General features: G+C 38.3%; 1 protein-coding gene and 1 long non-coding RNA gene across 4 annotated transcripts; one reads left to right on the forward strand and one right to left on the reverse strand.

The window, feature by feature from the left end:
- Positions 1-2,620: 2,620 nt before the first annotated feature.
- On the forward strand, positions 2,621-7,526 carry LOC144987383 (G2/M phase-specific E3 ubiquitin-protein ligase-like). Of its 3 annotated transcripts, none has more exons than XM_078936750.1 (12): positions 2,621-2,871; positions 3,279-3,435; positions 3,554-3,669; positions 3,764-4,073; positions 4,568-4,662; positions 4,769-4,830; positions 4,910-4,999; positions 5,350-5,659; positions 5,788-5,966; positions 6,206-6,378; positions 6,611-6,825; positions 6,909-7,526. In XM_078936750.1, the coding sequence occupies exons 8-12, from the start codon at positions 5,551-5,553 to the stop codon at positions 7,142-7,144; spliced, it is 912 nt and encodes a 303-aa protein (XP_078792876.1). In that variant the 5' UTR covers positions 2,621-2,871; positions 3,279-3,435; positions 3,554-3,669; positions 3,764-4,073; positions 4,568-4,662; positions 4,769-4,830; positions 4,910-4,999; positions 5,350-5,550; the 3' UTR covers positions 7,145-7,526. The 3 variants fall into 3 exon arrangements, with proteins under 3 accessions (XP_078792876.1, XP_078792878.1, XP_078792877.1); XM_078936751.1 differs by lacking the exon at positions 2,621-2,871 and adding an exon at positions 2,899-3,148; XM_078936752.1 differs by lacking the exons at positions 4,568-4,662; positions 4,769-4,830; positions 4,910-4,999; positions 5,350-5,659 and having other exon boundaries at positions 2,625-2,871; positions 3,764-3,832.
- Positions 5,733-8,549, reverse strand: LOC144987388 (uncharacterized). The gene is made up of 4 exons (XR_013651269.1): positions 8,195-8,549; positions 7,563-7,781; positions 7,214-7,439; positions 5,733-5,919 (listed from the first exon to the last, which is right to left on the reverse strand). It is a non-coding gene; the product is annotated as an uncharacterized LOC144987388 (long non-coding RNA).
- Positions 8,550-17,602: the final 9,053 nt, after the last annotated feature.

Raw genomic sequence — 17,602 nt, forward strand, 5'->3', positions numbered from 1 at the left:
TGCGTGTGGTGAATATTGAGACTCTATTAACTGGCCAGGTCTTGCCAGCACAGAGGTGCTAATGCATGCTTTTATTTCCAGCAGACTAGATTATTGTAATGCCCTGCTCTCTGTTCTTCCCAGAACAAGAATATCAAACCTCCAACTGCTGCAAAATTCAGCAAAACGCGTGTTGAGGACCAGGGGGCGGGAACACATTACACCCATTTTAAAATCGCTGCATTGGCTCCCTGTGTGCTTCAGGATTGATTTTAAAGTTCTTTTATCGGTTTACAAATGTTTTTATGGTCTTGGGCCTTCATATTTATCTGATAGGATTTTAAAGTATGAGCCCTCGCGGACACTGAGGTCCTCTGAGACCGGCCTTTTGGTTATTCCAGAAGTTAGAACAAAAACATACGGCGAGGCCTCATTCAGTTTTTACGGACCTCGCCTGTGGAACAGCCTCCCATAGAGCCTCAGGGCCGCAGAGACTGTTCATGTTTTTACAGGAAGGCTTAAGACCTACCTTTTTAATTTAGCTTTTAGTTGAATTTTAGGATTTTTTTTTAAATATTTTAATTATTTATTTATTTTTCTTTTAACTAGTTTTATATGTGTATGTAAATACATTTATTTATTTATTCATTCTATTAATTTTTAAGTCGCTCTTACTATTTCATATGCCTATTAAGGTTTATGTATTTATTTGTTTTTTGTCCATGTTTTATATATATTTTAATTTTATTCCTTTTACATTTTTTTACAGTGTTTTCCTCTGAGGGATCCTCCACATCAGTGACTGACCCTTCTCAGTGAACGGGGTCGCTGCAATGGGATGTCCCGGGTCTGACTCTTTTGATTGGATCTGGGGGTTCCGTGGTAGTGTTCTCTGTGAACTTGGGTGGGGGGTCACTGATGTGGACATGTCCCCAAAATATCGTTTCCCCACTTCAGGAGGAAGCCAGGTCTCTAGATTCCATCATTTTATTACTTTTTTATTATCATGGTGTGCGTATGTGTGTCTGTGTGTGTGTGTGTGGGGGGGGGGGGGGGGGGGGGGGTCGGCACTGTTTGTCTTGTCATCTTGTTTTTAAATTTTGTTGTATTTTATGCACGGCACTTTGAGTGACCTGTGTTGTTGTAAAAGTGCTTTATAAATAAAGGTTGATTTGATTTGAAATGTCCTCAATGGCTAATGTATCTGTCAATGTATTAATTCAACCAATGAGTTATATCACTAGAGGAGACACGCCCGTTTTAGAAGCCTGGCCGACGGTGGCGGAGCGTGACGCCATCTTGGTGAGGTCGACGACGCCCACATGGCAATGATTTCTATTCCTTTTAGAGGTGTCTAAGTAGCTTTTATATACTATATATATTTTTACAGTTATATATATATTTATACATATATGTAAATACATTATATTTATATATATAATATATATATAGATACATCATTTGTTGTTGTTAAAGAAGAGAAACAGTCAGCCTTAAAAGCTCAAACTTTAATGAAAATGCATTGTTGCAGGGTTCTTACAAATAAAAAAATTATTACAAAGAATTTTTAAAAATAATTTCTAAACATTTAGAAGTTCTAGACCTCTTTGACATGTAATTTAAATTATTTAGAAAAACCCAACAATAAGTCAATAATATACAAATAATAATAAATCAATAGTGAATCAATACAAACAATAAATAATAACAATAAATAAATAATAAGTCAATAAATAATAATAAAAACAAGTCTATTAATAATAATAATAATAATAATAATAATAATAATAATAATAATAATCATAGTAATAATAATATTAAATCAATAGTAAGTCAATGCAAACAATAAATAATTACAATACATAAATAATAAGTAAATAAACAATAAAAAATAAGTCTATTAATAATAATAATAATAATAATAAAATTTTCAAAAGAAGTACAAAAGTAAACAATAGATTTATCCTAAAAAAACAACAACAACAAATAAAAACAATAGATTTATACTGATTCATGTGAGTGATCAATTTGTGTAACACAGATGTTATGGTGTCGGGTTTCAAGCAAACAGTCTGGCCTCTTATCAAAATGTGTTTCCACAAAATGTTCTGAACATAGCCAGACTGTATTACTAGTTGGTAACCACAGTGATCCATCTGGATTAGCTCTTTTTATTGCTAAAATCCACTTTTTCCTTAGGTCTGAATCCTTTGGAAACCTGCAAGAAAAGTTCAGTCACTGAGTCAGAAATGTATAAATCTATATTACTATAATAGCCTAGTATGCTGTATACAGGTTTAGCAAAATAAAATGTACATTTATGTCGACAGCAAATTATCCGTACATCATGCAGCATGTTGATAACAGCCCTGCAGCATCATGCATGTCAACATGTGTACGATTAATGAAGCCCCTGCAGCATAAAAAGAAAAAAATGATAGCACTTACCTTTGAAATGATATACCTTCCTCCTTCATGGACTCATTTCTCTGATTTTGGCAGTTGAAACCCAAACAATGAACTGGTATTATGCAAAAAATATAATCACATGCATTCACTGCAGCAGTAAGTTGACCTCACCAAGATGGCGGTGCTCTCCTCCCATGAGGAATCACGTGATGTCTCCTCTAGTGATATACCTCATTGAATTCAACAGCCAATCATACGGTGGCCGACAGAGCTCACACTACATACAAAATAGACAACGCAACGACATTACCCGAAGCACAACGGCATTACCCGAAGCACAACGAAATTAACCACAGCGCGACGGCATTAGCCGCAGCATATCAATATTAACCTCCTCAGCACAACGGAAATGACGACTATTTTTCTTCCTACTGGCGGGAAAACATAAAGTCAGTTTCAACCTATTCGGTGCTCCTGAGAGAGGTACGTGATTTTTTCTACTACTAACTATGAGGATCATAATGGTGTTTTCGTTTTCTTACTAGATAACCTAATTTCTTACAAATATACGTTTGTTTAAAATATAAATTTACCCAGCTCTCCACATAGTGACCTCTGCATCTAACTGTTTTTGTCTAGCACCGGGTTAGGTAAAGTTACGTTTGGTAGGTTAGGTAGCTAGCTCATTAGCTCGCCCCGCTCAGTCAGCTTGGTGAGGACACTTTAGCCTCTTCTAATCAAAAGTTGCAGTTGACAAGTGGTATGTCTTGCTTATCTTTAAGTAAGCAAAGAGAGGCGCTGTAGCTGTGTTATTCAGACTTTTTTTATTTAACAGTCTCGTTCCAAGTATTACACCCTGACCGTGGCCGTGAATTGCAATCTCTCATCAGCTTCCTAAAGGCGCCAGAGGAGGGTCTCGCCCGGGGAGTAATTCAGGGTAGAACCGCCACTGGTCCCAAGGAAGAACATTCTGTAGTTCATGTGGGAAAAATATCAGCTTCCTATACAGTGTTGATACAACTCAACAAGCCACAACAACAAGTGAAGGTAATGCTCTAAACTTTGGTCCTCTTTTTTTTTTTAGCCTTAGGCTTTCCTTTCAAAGTTGTTTTAAATATTTATTTTTAGATGTGTGAGCATGTATTTATCTGAACTCTCCTTATAGCCGAAAGCAGTGGGACAGATGCTTTAGCTACGTTCCAGAATTTCCGATCCATCAAGGACATGGAAAGGCGATCTTGTTTCAAAAAGAAAAAAAACTTAAAACAAAAATATGTTAAGGTAATTTCTCTCTTCCAATGTAGGCTAGTTATTAATTATACATGTATTTGTGTCAATTTTAATTTTTATATACCTACTTTATGTTTTCCTGTAGATGTTAATTGGATTAATGACAAGGAAGGACAGCATTCTGAAACCAGTCCGAGGATCATGTCTACCCCTGGTAGTAGAGCCAGAATCCAATGCTAAACAACTCCAGAAAGCGGCAGAACAAAAAATGAGAAACTTTAACCAAAATTTAAATGGTGGTCCTTACACTCTGCTGTACCCCGATGGTACAGAGGTAAAAAATATACCTGGGACCCAAACATCCTTCTCGCTACAACTGTATAAGGAGGCAATAGGGAAGGCTTATCAAAGGATTACACTTTATCTTTGTACAGTTGAAGACTTTGTCGCTCAAAGTAAGTAATTTTGATATTATTCAAAAGCAAGTAGAGCTATCTTAAAGTAATGTGACAGGGCTCCAGACTAACTTTTTTCACTAGGAGCACAGTGGCCCCCAACTGAAAATTTTAGGGGCACAACCAGAAAATTTAGGGGCGCATACCGTAAATCAACATGCTAACCAAATCTACTAATTTCCACTGTATTACGAATAAATACTTTAATAATAGATGCAGAAATTACAATGTGCTGTTTCAAATTCAGTGTCACATTTTAATCTGCACTTTTGAAAATGCAACAAGATCATTTTATTGATCATTGACGTGCCCCTTCTACGTTTGATGTATTAAAAATACGAAGGGTGGGGGAGGCAAATTTACTGGTAGCACATGTGCGACTGGATGTAAAATTTAGTCGCACACTCTCAAATTTTGGTCACAAAATACGACCAATTGGTCGCAGTCTGGAGCCCTGTGTGAATTTCCTGACATGAGCATGCATGTTTTTACAGCAGAGGAACATGTCACTTCTGACTCGAGTGACTCAGAGGGGATCGCTATCAGTGGAGTTACAGCACAGTCAAATGCAACGTACACATTACCAAGTGTAATGGATACCATTTCCTTCTTTCCTATTTGTCTGTCTGTTTTATCATGTGCATATGAATGTATATGCATACAAGCTTCCACTCACAGTCCAGTTTTTTATATAGGTGGCTTTTGACACAGAAGTTCCAGGAACATCGAGAGATGCAATGACAGCCACATGCTACAGGTGCTTTGTTCATACAATTTCAGATTATTTCATTTTAATATTTCATTGTAAAGATATGGTAATTTATGTTCATTTTCAGCACATACACAGAACTCTATGCACCAGTTGTAATAGAGGATGAGGAGTCAGGCAGTGATGCAGAAAGCCTTAGCATTTCAAAAGATACAGAGTAAGAAAGCTATTCTGTTTTCTTTTCTTTTTTTATAATTGGTTGAATGCTTGAACTTTTCATATTCCAGGATTTTTTCCTCCATTAAAAAACATGGGGAATCTTTGGTGCAGAAACTTGTTGGTTTGATACCCTGCGCTCGCATTCTTTACAAAAAATCTTTTTATTGTGCTGTTTTCACTTAAATTATGGTCAACTTTCATATTTTCTTCATTTTATTATTTTTGGCTAATTATACTCTTTAAGTTTCTTTTTAATTCAGCAATGTGGCATTCAAACCTTAAGCTCCTTTTTATTTATTAATGTGTCTTGTTGCTTGCCGCATTGCATAAATTGTCTGTGTCTTGTAGAATGGAACAACCATCAGCAGCCAACATAATTGCAAATCTGGCATCCCAGATTGATCACTGTGCCATCAGCAGATTCAACATCGTCGTTCGGACATTTGGGATGGAGCTGTCAGAGGGTTTAAGCGTGGAACCTTTTCTGAAAAGAAGGATCTTTATGTAAAGTTCTCTGATGATGAAGGGAGGTTGGAAGAAGGTATCGATATGGGTGGCCCAAAAAGAGAATTTCTCTCCCTACTCATGAGAAGGCTAAACCAGAGACCCATTTTTGATGGACCTCCAGAAAGCAGATATCTTGTCTACAATTCAACAGGTACTGTTAAGATAATCCATATTTAAAAAAAAAAAAAAAAGATTTTTTTTAAGAACTTTGCCAAACAACACTGCAATGTGTATGTATTTATTGAAGATTAATGAACAATTCTGAATTTCTATGAGCAGCTTCAAGAGACAATGAGTACAGGTTGGCAGGGCAGATGATTGCTGTGTCTATCGTGCATGGTGGACCTGGACCAAATTTTCTCTCAAAGGATCTGGTCAGCTACATGTCAGGGCAGTCCAGCTTCAACTCATCTGTAGAAGACATCAAAGATGAAGTTATAGGGACAGTGCTGCAAGAGGTACAAGGGTCACTGATGTTGGTAAAGGCAGATCTGAGGAAGCCCTTAAAGGTCGATATGTAGGGTTTAATGGCAGACGAAGTGCGCATGATCAGAAATTAACGCACGACGAGGAAGCCTGACGTTCGTGTCAGATGGTTGCTTCCGCGAAGTGTGTTAATTTCTGATCATGCACACTTCGTCTGAAATTAACTTGCATAACATTTTAAACAGTTGAAATGAGAGTTGTCATTTTTCAGATACTGAATGCATCCTCGCTGGAAAGCCTGCAAGACCTAATGCTTAGGCACAGCACAATGCTGCAGACGGCAGGGTGCTTTAAAAGCGTAGCATCACTACAGGAAAAGCACTCAGTTGTGAGGGAGTACCTCAGGTGGTACATAATTGAACGGAACCACAGTGCAATTGAAAGGTAGCTTGGTTTTTTACTTTCCTATTTGTAAGGGAACATCTATCAAAAAGTGTTAGTTTCTATCCATATGTGAAGTCATTCTATTCAGTTTTATGTGTGTTTATAACTGGGAAAGGCAAATGACAATTATTATTTGTTACACATTAGACAGAAAAAATTTGAATGCTCACTCATTACCTTATCAGATAATCCTACATTTAACCTTTTCATGTGACCTGTTTTTGTATTCCAGATTCAAAGATGGTCTTAATTGCTTGGACTTTTTAACAGCACTGCAGCAGTACCCTGCGGTTATGGCCCCTCTTCTCTGCCATGTGGATAAACGGCTATCTGCTTTGGATATTGAAAACCTGTTCAAACCAGACCTCAGTGAAGCTGGAAGCAACAAGAGGAACCAGGAGGAAAGAACAATCAGCTTCTGGGCAGACTACCTTCTGGATTGTGAAGGTTAGTTTTCTCTCGAAATGTACAAATCTTATTTGTACAAATTTGGAAGCAAAATTTATGTCATGAATTCTTTTTACTTTTAGAAAGTGACAGTGTTATAACGCTGGAAGACATCTTCATGTTTGCTACAGGAGTGTCTGGCATCCCTCCTGCTGGCCTGGAACCTCTGCCAAAACTTCAATTCCTTGAAAGCTCAAAGTTTCCCATGGCAAACACATGTGCCAACATTTTAAAGCTCCCTCTCCTGGAAAACTACAACACGTTTAAAGAAAATATGACTTTTGGGATCAGGAACTCTCCCGGATTTGGATGTATTTAATCATAAACCATCAACCATTTCGAAAGATTTAAAAATTCAAAATATTGTTTTATATATTGTTATACGTACCTTAGTTAGGCAATGTTACAAATTAGCCATGTTCTTAAGTCTTAAGTAGTTCTCAATGGCAGCTTCCCAGTTGAGAGGAGTTGGCAATCCACTTTGTCTCTGCAGCTGACATAGGCGAGCTTCCAGATCCTCATCAGCATCCAGACTAGTTGCAGGTGGCATCTGGCTGCTGAACCGTCTCACAGCCTCTGCGGATGTTGGAAAGCCACAGTTCCTTCCGTTGAACCTTAGAGGAAAATTTCAAGTACAGACAACCTTTTGCTGTAATCACACCATATATTTTTTGTTCAAATAAATAATTACTTCAAATAAATCAGTTGACTTTGTCATAGTGATATTCAACACTTACCTGTGAGGCACATGGTACATTGCCTCTGGTTTGCCAGATGGGCACTGGGACTGACGAACAGGGCGAATGGTATGGGTGTTCCAGAACTGCTTATATTCGTCCAGTTCTTTCTGCAGGACATCCAGGAAGCAGAATCTGACTAAACAGGTGTGCAGATTGCTGCCATTGAAGAGATGTCGCTCCCTCAAGTCACCAAAGAGATCCATCCAGAACTGACTCCTAGTTAAGAGTACACATCTTTTTAACATCACAATAGCCTTTTAAAACGGTGTCCCATTTAAAGAGGTGCTGCAGAAAGTGTTTAAATCTTGTGCCCTACTTAAAAAAAATCTAATGGTTGTGTAATGGGACAATTGTGTTTATATCCAGTCTTCCACAGAGGCACAGTGTATTTAATTTAACATATCATTAAGCAAAAATGAATCATATTCAAAAAAATGTTTTTAAGAATCCTAAATTTCCTTGATTTAGGTCCAACTGTCTATAAAATTATGTTCCAACAATGAAGGAGAAGTGGCATTAAGAGAAAAAGATGGTCAATATGTTTTTAAACCTCAAAAAAGTTAAAAGAAAATACAAGATGTCGGCTCAAGTAAAGACAACATAAGTAATTGAGGATAGGGAAGTAGAACCTTTGCTTTCGGAAATAGGACCACCAGCTTTCAATGCGTTGGTTGGATGTAGACGTTCCATACATGTGGCTTTTGGCTCCTGCAAATTCATCTCCATGCTCAGATCTCAGGCAACAGTGAAGGGCTGCCATCAGACCATTTTCCGTGATCCCTTCAGTTCATCTGTAATTGCTGCCTGTACAATTGAAAGTGGAGTGTAGTTAATCTTCCTGGTCAGGCCAGCATCTTGTAATCTTCTCTTTAGGCTGCTAAGACTCAATGAAATGCTGTGCTTGGTGGCTAGAAAGTCCACTATTACTTCATAACTGTGGCCCTCAGTGAAATACTTGGCAATAAGTTCTTCCACCATTGTAGTGTCAGGGTCTGAGGAGAAGAATTGAGAACACTGAGAAAACAACATCTACTGGATTTATGTTAGTGTTTTTAAATTACCACCTAAGGTGAATAAAAAGTGTACAAAATAGTTTACAATCTATGTGGAAGTTCTTACTTGACCGTGTTATTAGACATAAACAAATAAAGTTAATAAGTTAGCTCTAGCACCATGCAAGAACTATTGACTCTGTCATTTGGTGATATAATAACTCAATTAAATTTCCATTCTACCTATGTAGTAAATACATATATGGTAAGCTTGGTAAGTAAATCTTTTTTTAAAAAACAGGACCAAAGTTTAGAGCATTACCTTCACTTGTTGTTGTGGCTTGTTGATTTGTATCAACACTGTATAGGAAGCTGATATTTTTCCCACAAGAACTACAGAATGTCCTTCCTTGGGACACCACTGCAGATGCACAAAATGGGCAGTACATTGTCACCTATAATAAGACAATAAATTATCAGACTGGCAAACACACAAAATCACTGAACACGACTACCACAGTACATGAATATCACTTGTAGCGTATCGATGTTAGTTATATAGAACTGCATTACCCAGCATGCATGAGTACCCAGCATGCTAGGCGAGTAGTCACGGGTAAATTTATATTTTAAACAAACGTATATTTGTAAGAAATTAGGTTATCTAGTAAGAAAACGAAAACACCATTATGATCCTCATAGTTAGTAGTAGAAAAAATCACGTACCTCTCTCAGGAGCGCCGAATAGGTTGAAACTGACTTTATGTTTTCCCGACAGTAGGAAGAAAAATAGTCGTCATTTCCGTTGTGCTGAGGAGGTTAATATTTATATGCTGTGGCTAATGTCGTCGCGCTGTGGTTAATTTCGTTGTGCTTCGGGTAATGCCGTTGTGCTTCGGGTAATGCCGTTGTGCTTCGGGTAATGCCGTTGTGCTTCGGGTAATGTCGTTGCGTTGTCTTTTTTGTATGTAGTGTGAGCTCTGTCGGCCACCGTACAATCAGGCGTGTTTACTTTCAGCCAATCGTATGAATCTGTGTATCAATGTGAGAACTGGGCCTCTACCGGCATCACACAGACTTGGAGGAGATCTTAACTTTCTTGGTAGATGAAATGATTGGAAGTGGACAGCTGCAGGGATATCGATGGCTTCATCAACAGGCACTGCAGAGAGGTTTTGTTCTTTCTCAAGAGATAATTAGAGCTCTGGTAAAGATTTTGGATCCTGAAGGGGTAAATTTGCGTCGGGCACGCCGTCTGCGGCAGGATAAATGCAAGGGTCTGAACTAGGGTTGTGCCGATGGACGATATCATCGTCCATCGTGATGGGTGACTGACATCCCGATGGAGAGACCACCATTGTGATGCCACGCCCCCGCCACGTTGCGAGTCGACGCCATAAGCCGCGGTTACATGTACAAAATATCTTGATGGGATCAATGGTCGGATTAGAATCCAACCGTGTAGATGGGCCCAGAAAAATGTTTTCAGAATATAAAAACGTTCACTAAGGTCACAATTTCGGTCGGAATAAATCATTCGCACATGCGCAGTAGGGTTTGAAAACCGGAAGGGGATACAACTTCCGCCGAGCGGCTTTTTTTCCAAACTTTATTGAATGTAACAATTCAATACAAAATGATAACAGCGCCGAGCGGCTATATATATTGACATGTCAGCTCGGTAAAATACGAGACGATCTTCTAAATGTGCTTTTAATAATGTTACGGTTATTATGAAACACCTGTTTGCTCATCATTTGAATTTTGATCCGTGTGGTCAGTGCTTTTTCTGAACGAAGCCAGGATTAGCAGTATGCTAACACGGGCTAACAACATTAGCTTTGGGTGGCGCTGCATCCTGTGAATAACATCAGCCTTTATTTAGTCGGGACACGACTGGAAACACAAATCCACGTGATTGTTTGAATGTTTTCTAAGGACTGAGCGACATTTCTGCTTTGATGCTCAAACCGCTGTGTGTGCTGACGATCCGAGCTGTGCTCAGACACACGCTTTTAGACCCGGTTCTGAGTTCAGTTGCTTGTACCCCTAGAGCTGCGGGACGGATCGCAGTCTTAAATCTCCCACATATACCGCTCATGTACCCCCCCCCCCCCCCCTTCCCATCAAACACAAAGCTGTAAGTCCGCGCTCCGCCGGTCCACTTCGCTAGTTAAGTGCGGTAGCGGACTACTTCTTTTCTACTTTGTTTATTACTTTTTTTGTTAAAGTCACTTCCCTCAGTTTATACTGGATCATCGCGGATTAGTCATTAGTTGGGAAATAAAATTAAAAAAAAGTAAAATAACAAATAGCAGTTATATAAGAACGAAAAATGTAAAAATACCCCCCCCCCACGATGACATCGTCCATCCCGATGGTTGACTGCATACATCGTCAACGGGCAATTTAAGGGACATCGCCCGACCCTAGTCTGAACGCATTATGGCATGTGGACTCCTATGAAAAACTAAAGCCTTATGGAATTGTAATAAACGATTGCATCTGTGGATTTAGTCGTCACGTAATGTGGATGGAAGCATATACCACTAACAGCGACCCCAAGGTTATTGCTGATTATTACATCAACACAGTGACGCGCGTTGGAGGATGCCCTCAGCGCCTGTGAGCTGATCCTGGGACAGAAAATGCGCATATCAGAGAAATGCAAATGTTCTCCGCAGACATCATACGGACCATCAGGCCGGACAACAAAGCTTCATCTATGGTTCCAGCATCATAGTGGGGGATCCTTCGGAAGCAGTGTGCTCAGTTCTGGATGGACATTTTTCCAACCCTCAAAGATGATGGTCATTTTACGGGCGACCTCTTGGACAAAAATCTGGTGCAGTTCTGCTTCCTCAGTTAATTCAGGTATTAATGAGATATATATTTAACACCTTTCTCATCTTTCCCTGACAACAACTTGTTTTAGATAACACTTTAGATGAGTAGTAGTTTGAGCCAAAACGGACAATTTAGACAAAAGAATTTGGAGCACAAAACACGACATGAAGCTATATCTCCTGTATATGTTTCTACTAGGTTCCTAATATTACATGAAGTCATTTTTAGATAAACATTTTTAGCTGAACCTAAAGGTTATTAGTATTATTATTTTCAGATTTAACAATGTAAAATGTGTAGATGACTTTGTCTTTACAGGAGGAATTAGGGGAGGTTGTGAGAACATGGAATTTGCACCAGCTAATGACAAGGCCTTCACAGAGTTTACTCAGAGGACGCCCCATCCTTCTCCACTCCATGCCACAACTCTATGGAGCAGAGGACAAGCTCCAGCTGGTGAACACAGATGATATTGCTGTGTGTAAAGAAGAATGCACACCAGAAGGACAATACCCTTGTGATGAAAAGATCTTTGAACTCTGCATACTGCTAATGAGTGAAAACAACTGGAATGCTCCTGAAGATGCCTACAGTGCTGTGGAACTGTATTCCACCTAAGAAATGAAATACTTGATCATCTTTAATTAAGTCTTTATGTCAGACACATTTAAGGTTCAGATTCTTAAAATATATATGACTTAAATCCAACAAAACAAAGTAATAATCCCACCAATGCAATTTAATGTTCTGTTTAATGATGTGAAGTTCTGTTTGTCTAAAAAGCTTAGTAAATGTTACACTAAGTCCTGAAGCTAACTCTTTTACCTCGAAGATTTTGTTATGAGCCGGGTGACGGTTAAAAAAATGTATTTTTTATATATATTTTTTGCTTTGTATGAAATATTGTAAGCTGCCCTGTAGCAAGTGAAAGTCTTGAATTTAAATTATTGTGGGGGCTAGAAGGAGATCAGCAGAATACCCCCAGAGATGACTAAATATGTGAGCTTACAATAGAATACAAAGCTCTACTGCTGTATGTACAGGCAATTTTATTGTTAAACTTGAATTCTTTCATGTAAATAAATTACATAACAAACAAAGTAAAATGAAGAACATGTGTTTTTTCTCAAAACTTTAAGACACTTCCCAGGTGACTGTACTGTACTGGACTCCTTCAGGATGCAGAATGAGACCAAAAAATACTCATAATGTTACAGTCATGAGTTTTGGAGGCACAATACAGTTTGATTTCAGTAATATTAGATGTTTTGTTTTTCTTAAAATAACAAAAATAAACTTCCTCACATTTTTTTGACAAGCTTCCATTCCTTGTATGAACAGGTAAAGTGAAATTCTATAAAAGTAGAAATATTTTAATATAAACATAAAATTACAAGAGAGCAGTCTGAATTTTTATTTTTTTAACTTCAAGAACAATATTTGAAAACAGTCAAAAATGATAATTTACAGATGCAAGAATACTGAGATGTAACTTTACTTTTGTCAAAGCTATGTGGAATTTTGTATGAAACCCCAGGTTTGATTACACAATATCCATTATCCAGATGTTGCTCTCCAGGCAAATACTGACAGTCTCTAAATCCTTTCAGAAAAATTTTTCCGATTGCTTTCCATTTAGCTGCACAGAAGTCATGGCTGAGGAAAGGATCTTTCAGAGTTGTTCCTGGGTGCACCGTTCATAAAACTCTGTCCAAAAGCTACTGTAGGCTTCCCTGATCACACCTGAGCCAGTTGCTTTTTCAACTGATTTGTCGGGGAGCAAACGTCGGATGTTTAAGTTTTTGTCCAGGATGTTTGTGTCACTAAAAGCCTCAATCATTTCATTGAAGCTGTTTGCATGGTGTAGAATCAAGGTTACTTCAGGTATTACAGGCTGAGGGTTTTGCAAGATGTCATCTGGATCAAAGATAATTGTGTCACTGAGAGATGTAACATCAAACTCTGATGAATGCTGTGCACCTATTATTATTTCAGGGTCAGAAGTCTGAGATTCATTGACTTCAGTGAGATCCACTAGAACTGCATAGCTTGGTTCACCAGAAAATGTGACATTTTGGATTTCATTGTCAGATGTGCTTGATTGTGAATGTTCGTGGTTCGAAGAAGAGCAAAAACTGCTTTTTGTAGAAACATTGCGCAAATCTTGCATAGAGTTTCAAGGTAGTTCTGCAAAATGTGACTGTTCATCTGTGTTCATGTTTGAATTTCGACTAGAACTTTCCTCTGAAGTAATTCATTCAAAACTTGTCTCCACCAATCATTCTTGGATTCTTAATCACGCGTCATCAGTCTGACCAATCAGAAGTGGTTAAAGTCTTCACTTCCTTGTTCTGATTCTGCTCATAAAGTCTCTCAGTTACAACAAAAATACCAGCTAAAGCTCGTCTTTAGCGGTTTTTAGCGGTTTCCACAGAATCCGGTATCAGACCGTGGAACAAATGAACAAAACAATGAAGCTCAGAGACGCTAGTCTTTCTGCATTCGGCGGATTATTGAACTACCTCTCCAATGATGCATTGGGCTAAAAGTGACAGTGTGAGCGTCTCGGCGCACGAGTCCCTCCTTTTAACATCTTGAAACAACAACGGACATACATCAAACAGTTTTTAAATCTTCTAACTTAACTTTTATTACATCTTTTAGAAAAAACAGCTGCAGCTTCCAGCTTTTTCTGCCACAATTATCACAAAATGCATGTGAGATCATGGAGGGACTGTGGGTCAATACAGACTGATTTTCTCCTTTTTTTTAATTTTTGGATGCTGGTGTGCCGCGGGATTTTTGTCAAGGTTAAAGTGTGCCGTGGCTCAAAAAAGGTTGAAAAACACTGCCCTAATAGAAGAAGATGGCTGCAGTATTGATAATTATTACAAAATCAAATGACAAAAGACAAAAATCCAAACAGCTGAAAAGCTTTTCTCATATCACGACTCTGGAGACATTGAACGTTATCAGCAGGTTTAATGATATTTAAAGAATAAAAGCAAATGATCAATATAATTAATGTATAAAAATATCCACAGCATTTCATCATTACTGTACAAAACTCATAAAATAATAGACTGATAAACATATTTCTTTCACCAAAATCAAAAGTCATAAAACTAAATGTTCAACACGCACCGCGATGCAACCTTTGACTTGAGACGTATGCAGCAAATTCTTTAAATGACACAAATAAGTGCGTGGATGCATGCAGGTCTTTTCTGTTTCTGAATGCGCAATTCTCGATAAAGTTTAATCAAATAAATGTGTTGTAGAACAATACCCGTCGCAACTGCTAGAGGTCACTAAAAACAGGTCGAAAATAATCAGCCCACTGATAGAACATTTAAAACACATTCATATAACCCTTTTAGTGGAATGTTAAAGTGGAACCACTTTAACATTGGGAGTTGGGTCATCTAGACCCACTAGACAGTGCTCTGAACCTTTTTTCTTCAATGATTTGTGATATTCACTGGTGTCCATGGATTACATGAAATCTTTCCACCTTTATCCACCTTTGTCATGGTAGGGAGAACACGTCAATGTAAGGGTGGGGTCATAGGATAACACAAGGGATAACACAATATTTAATTCTCACTCATAACAGAACAAAACTTGTTTAGAAAAGTTCTTTAGAAAAGATTTAGTGACCTAAATCCTTGTGTGGACTCAAATACAATTTAGAAATCATTTCAAATGTAAAGAAGTTTACTACAGTTTGTTAGTCGTGTTCAGCAGCTGCAGAAAGAGTCAGAAGCTGAGTTCCTCAGGAGTTTTTCCTCTTTAAAGAAGTCTAAATCCAGGTGGCGCTCTTGGAGTTCCAGGATAGAAAAGCAGACAGCCCAGTTTTTCTTCATTCTTCTTCAGCTCCAGCTGATGACTGAGACATTGACTGTTATCAATAAAGTTTATTGAAGCTTTTTCTTCTGGAAATGTTTCCTTCTGACATGTGAGAGATTCTATGCAGGTGAGTCCTGAAGAGTTCTTCTTGTTTCATTGTTCTCTTCTGCTTTTGTTAATAGCCTGCGTGTTTATGATTGGTTCTTTAAGGTGGGTCTGTCACAGATTTACACGAACCACAGCCTGCAGAGCACGGCTGTGGGTCAACTATCAGACGCCGGTCTGGAATCACGCCGGATCGTGTCTGTGACGGGACACCGCTGTGAAAGCAGCCTGCAGGCTTACTGGGCTCCATCACTCCAGAAAAGACGAGAATGGAGCAACATACTGTCGTCCCGCAATGTCACAACCAGCAGTGTTCAGGGTCCACAAAAACTAAATATCTGTCCTTTGAACAGCAATATGATGGACATGCAACTATCTCTTTCAAATTTTACGATTAATGGCACTGTTGAATTTAATTTTAAATAAACAATTCTGTCTTCCTAAAGCCGACTTTTTTGCTCGGTACAAAGTTAACAGGCTCCATGTAAAATAACTTATTAATTAATAAAACCGTTTTTGTTGTTGTTGACAACTAATGTTCAGATTTATTGGTAGAGATTTCTTATAATACAATCTTGGAAGCTACTTGTGTATTTGTTTCTTTAACACACTTTGCTTCATCATCTGGACAAGAACGAGCGGTAAGAGATGCACAATGACGCTTTGATTATTTTATCATCACCATATGATCCTACTTTCTTCCGCTACAGTGCCGGCTCCGCACTTGTAGTCATGACAACGCGCAGCACCACATAAAAATAGTCTGCTTTTTGTGAAAAAGTGATCTAAACTGAACAAAAAAAACAAGAATAAAGGACTAAAACTGATTGAATTTTTTTTCTTTTTTTGCAAGAGACCATGGTACAAGCATGCCTTAGACCTTAGGAAGTATGCAATATCACTTTTTAACACACTACGCGGAAGCAACCATCTGACGCGAAGGCTTCCACGGCCTTTGATCTTTGGGGCACAGATGGAAATTTGCTCCTAAACTGATGAGAACTGGTGACCTCCAATGGAGGATCTGACATGGGGCTGTTATTTGGAACTGATTTATCTTTGTTCTCAACCACTGTTTCTGACCTCTGCCCTTTTTGTGACCTAAGGGAGACACTTTCTCATGTTTTCACTCTTTAAACGGCTCTGTTTACTGGGAGATTTTTGATTTTTATTTATTTATGGGTCAGGGTTCAAGAAGGTGGACAAAGAGAATAGACAACTGCTTCATTTCATTGTTGGAGAAGCCAAACTTGCAGTTCATATCAGCAGGAAGCATAAATTTGTGGATCAACGTTTTACTGATTCAGTCTCAGTGAGTCACTTTCTGAGCTCAAACAAACTGAAGTATTGTAATAGAAATAATCCATTAAACCAACCAAAAAGTCCCCTCAGATTACCTATGTTGGCATAATCTGGATCATTTTCTGGGTCTTCAAGGCCTCTGAGTGACTCATAAAGAGCAACATCACCTTCAAATACAAACCAGAAGAAAACAAAATTAGAAATTTCATACAAACTTTTCAAACATGTTCATTCAATGATGTCTTCATGAAAAATAAGAAGTCAGATTTCAAGCTGACCATGGAGCAGAGAGGCATATGTGTTGTGTTGAGCATCAATCTCATCTGGAACATAATTCTGATTTTGTTCATCAGACCTGCAGAGATGAAAGAAATCAATAACTAAATAAACACAGACATCAATCAAAAAAAGCTAAAAAGTACCAACCTGATGGAGCTTGAATCTGTAAATGACAACATCACATGTTTCTAAAGTCAACAGCATCATTGCAAAACAGTATCAATCATATTGTCAACAATGGGATTTTAAAGGAACATTTCTCACCTTTTGACTTTTTGCAGAAATAAAACATCAGTGGGAAAATCATCAGTAAAAAGACACAAACTGGTCCAACAACCAAGACAGGAAATGAGGAGCTGTCAGGTCTGGATGCTGCTGGAACACATCATGGATTAGAATCAACCTTAGTGGACACATTCATGAACTAAATGCTGCTGTTATTGTTCATGCTGAGAACAACTGGAAAGATTTCCTGACATGTTACTGCCAACCAGGAGAAGCTCATCATCATCTGGAAACATCAACATTCATCTTCATCACATATGATCCCAACATGTTTGACGTCTGCTTCATTCTGCTTTGACATCCAGTTGATCATCTAAATCCATCTTCAACTTCTGCATGTGTTTCAAATCAATCCAATGATGAAAGTCAAGCTAAAAA

This window comes from Oryzias latipes, chromosome 18, assembly GCF_053564925.1.
Source record: "Oryzias latipes strain Hd-rR chromosome 18, Olatipes_Hd-rR_3.1".
Classification (NCBI taxonomy): domain Eukaryota; kingdom Metazoa; phylum Chordata; class Actinopteri; order Beloniformes; family Adrianichthyidae; genus Oryzias; species Oryzias latipes.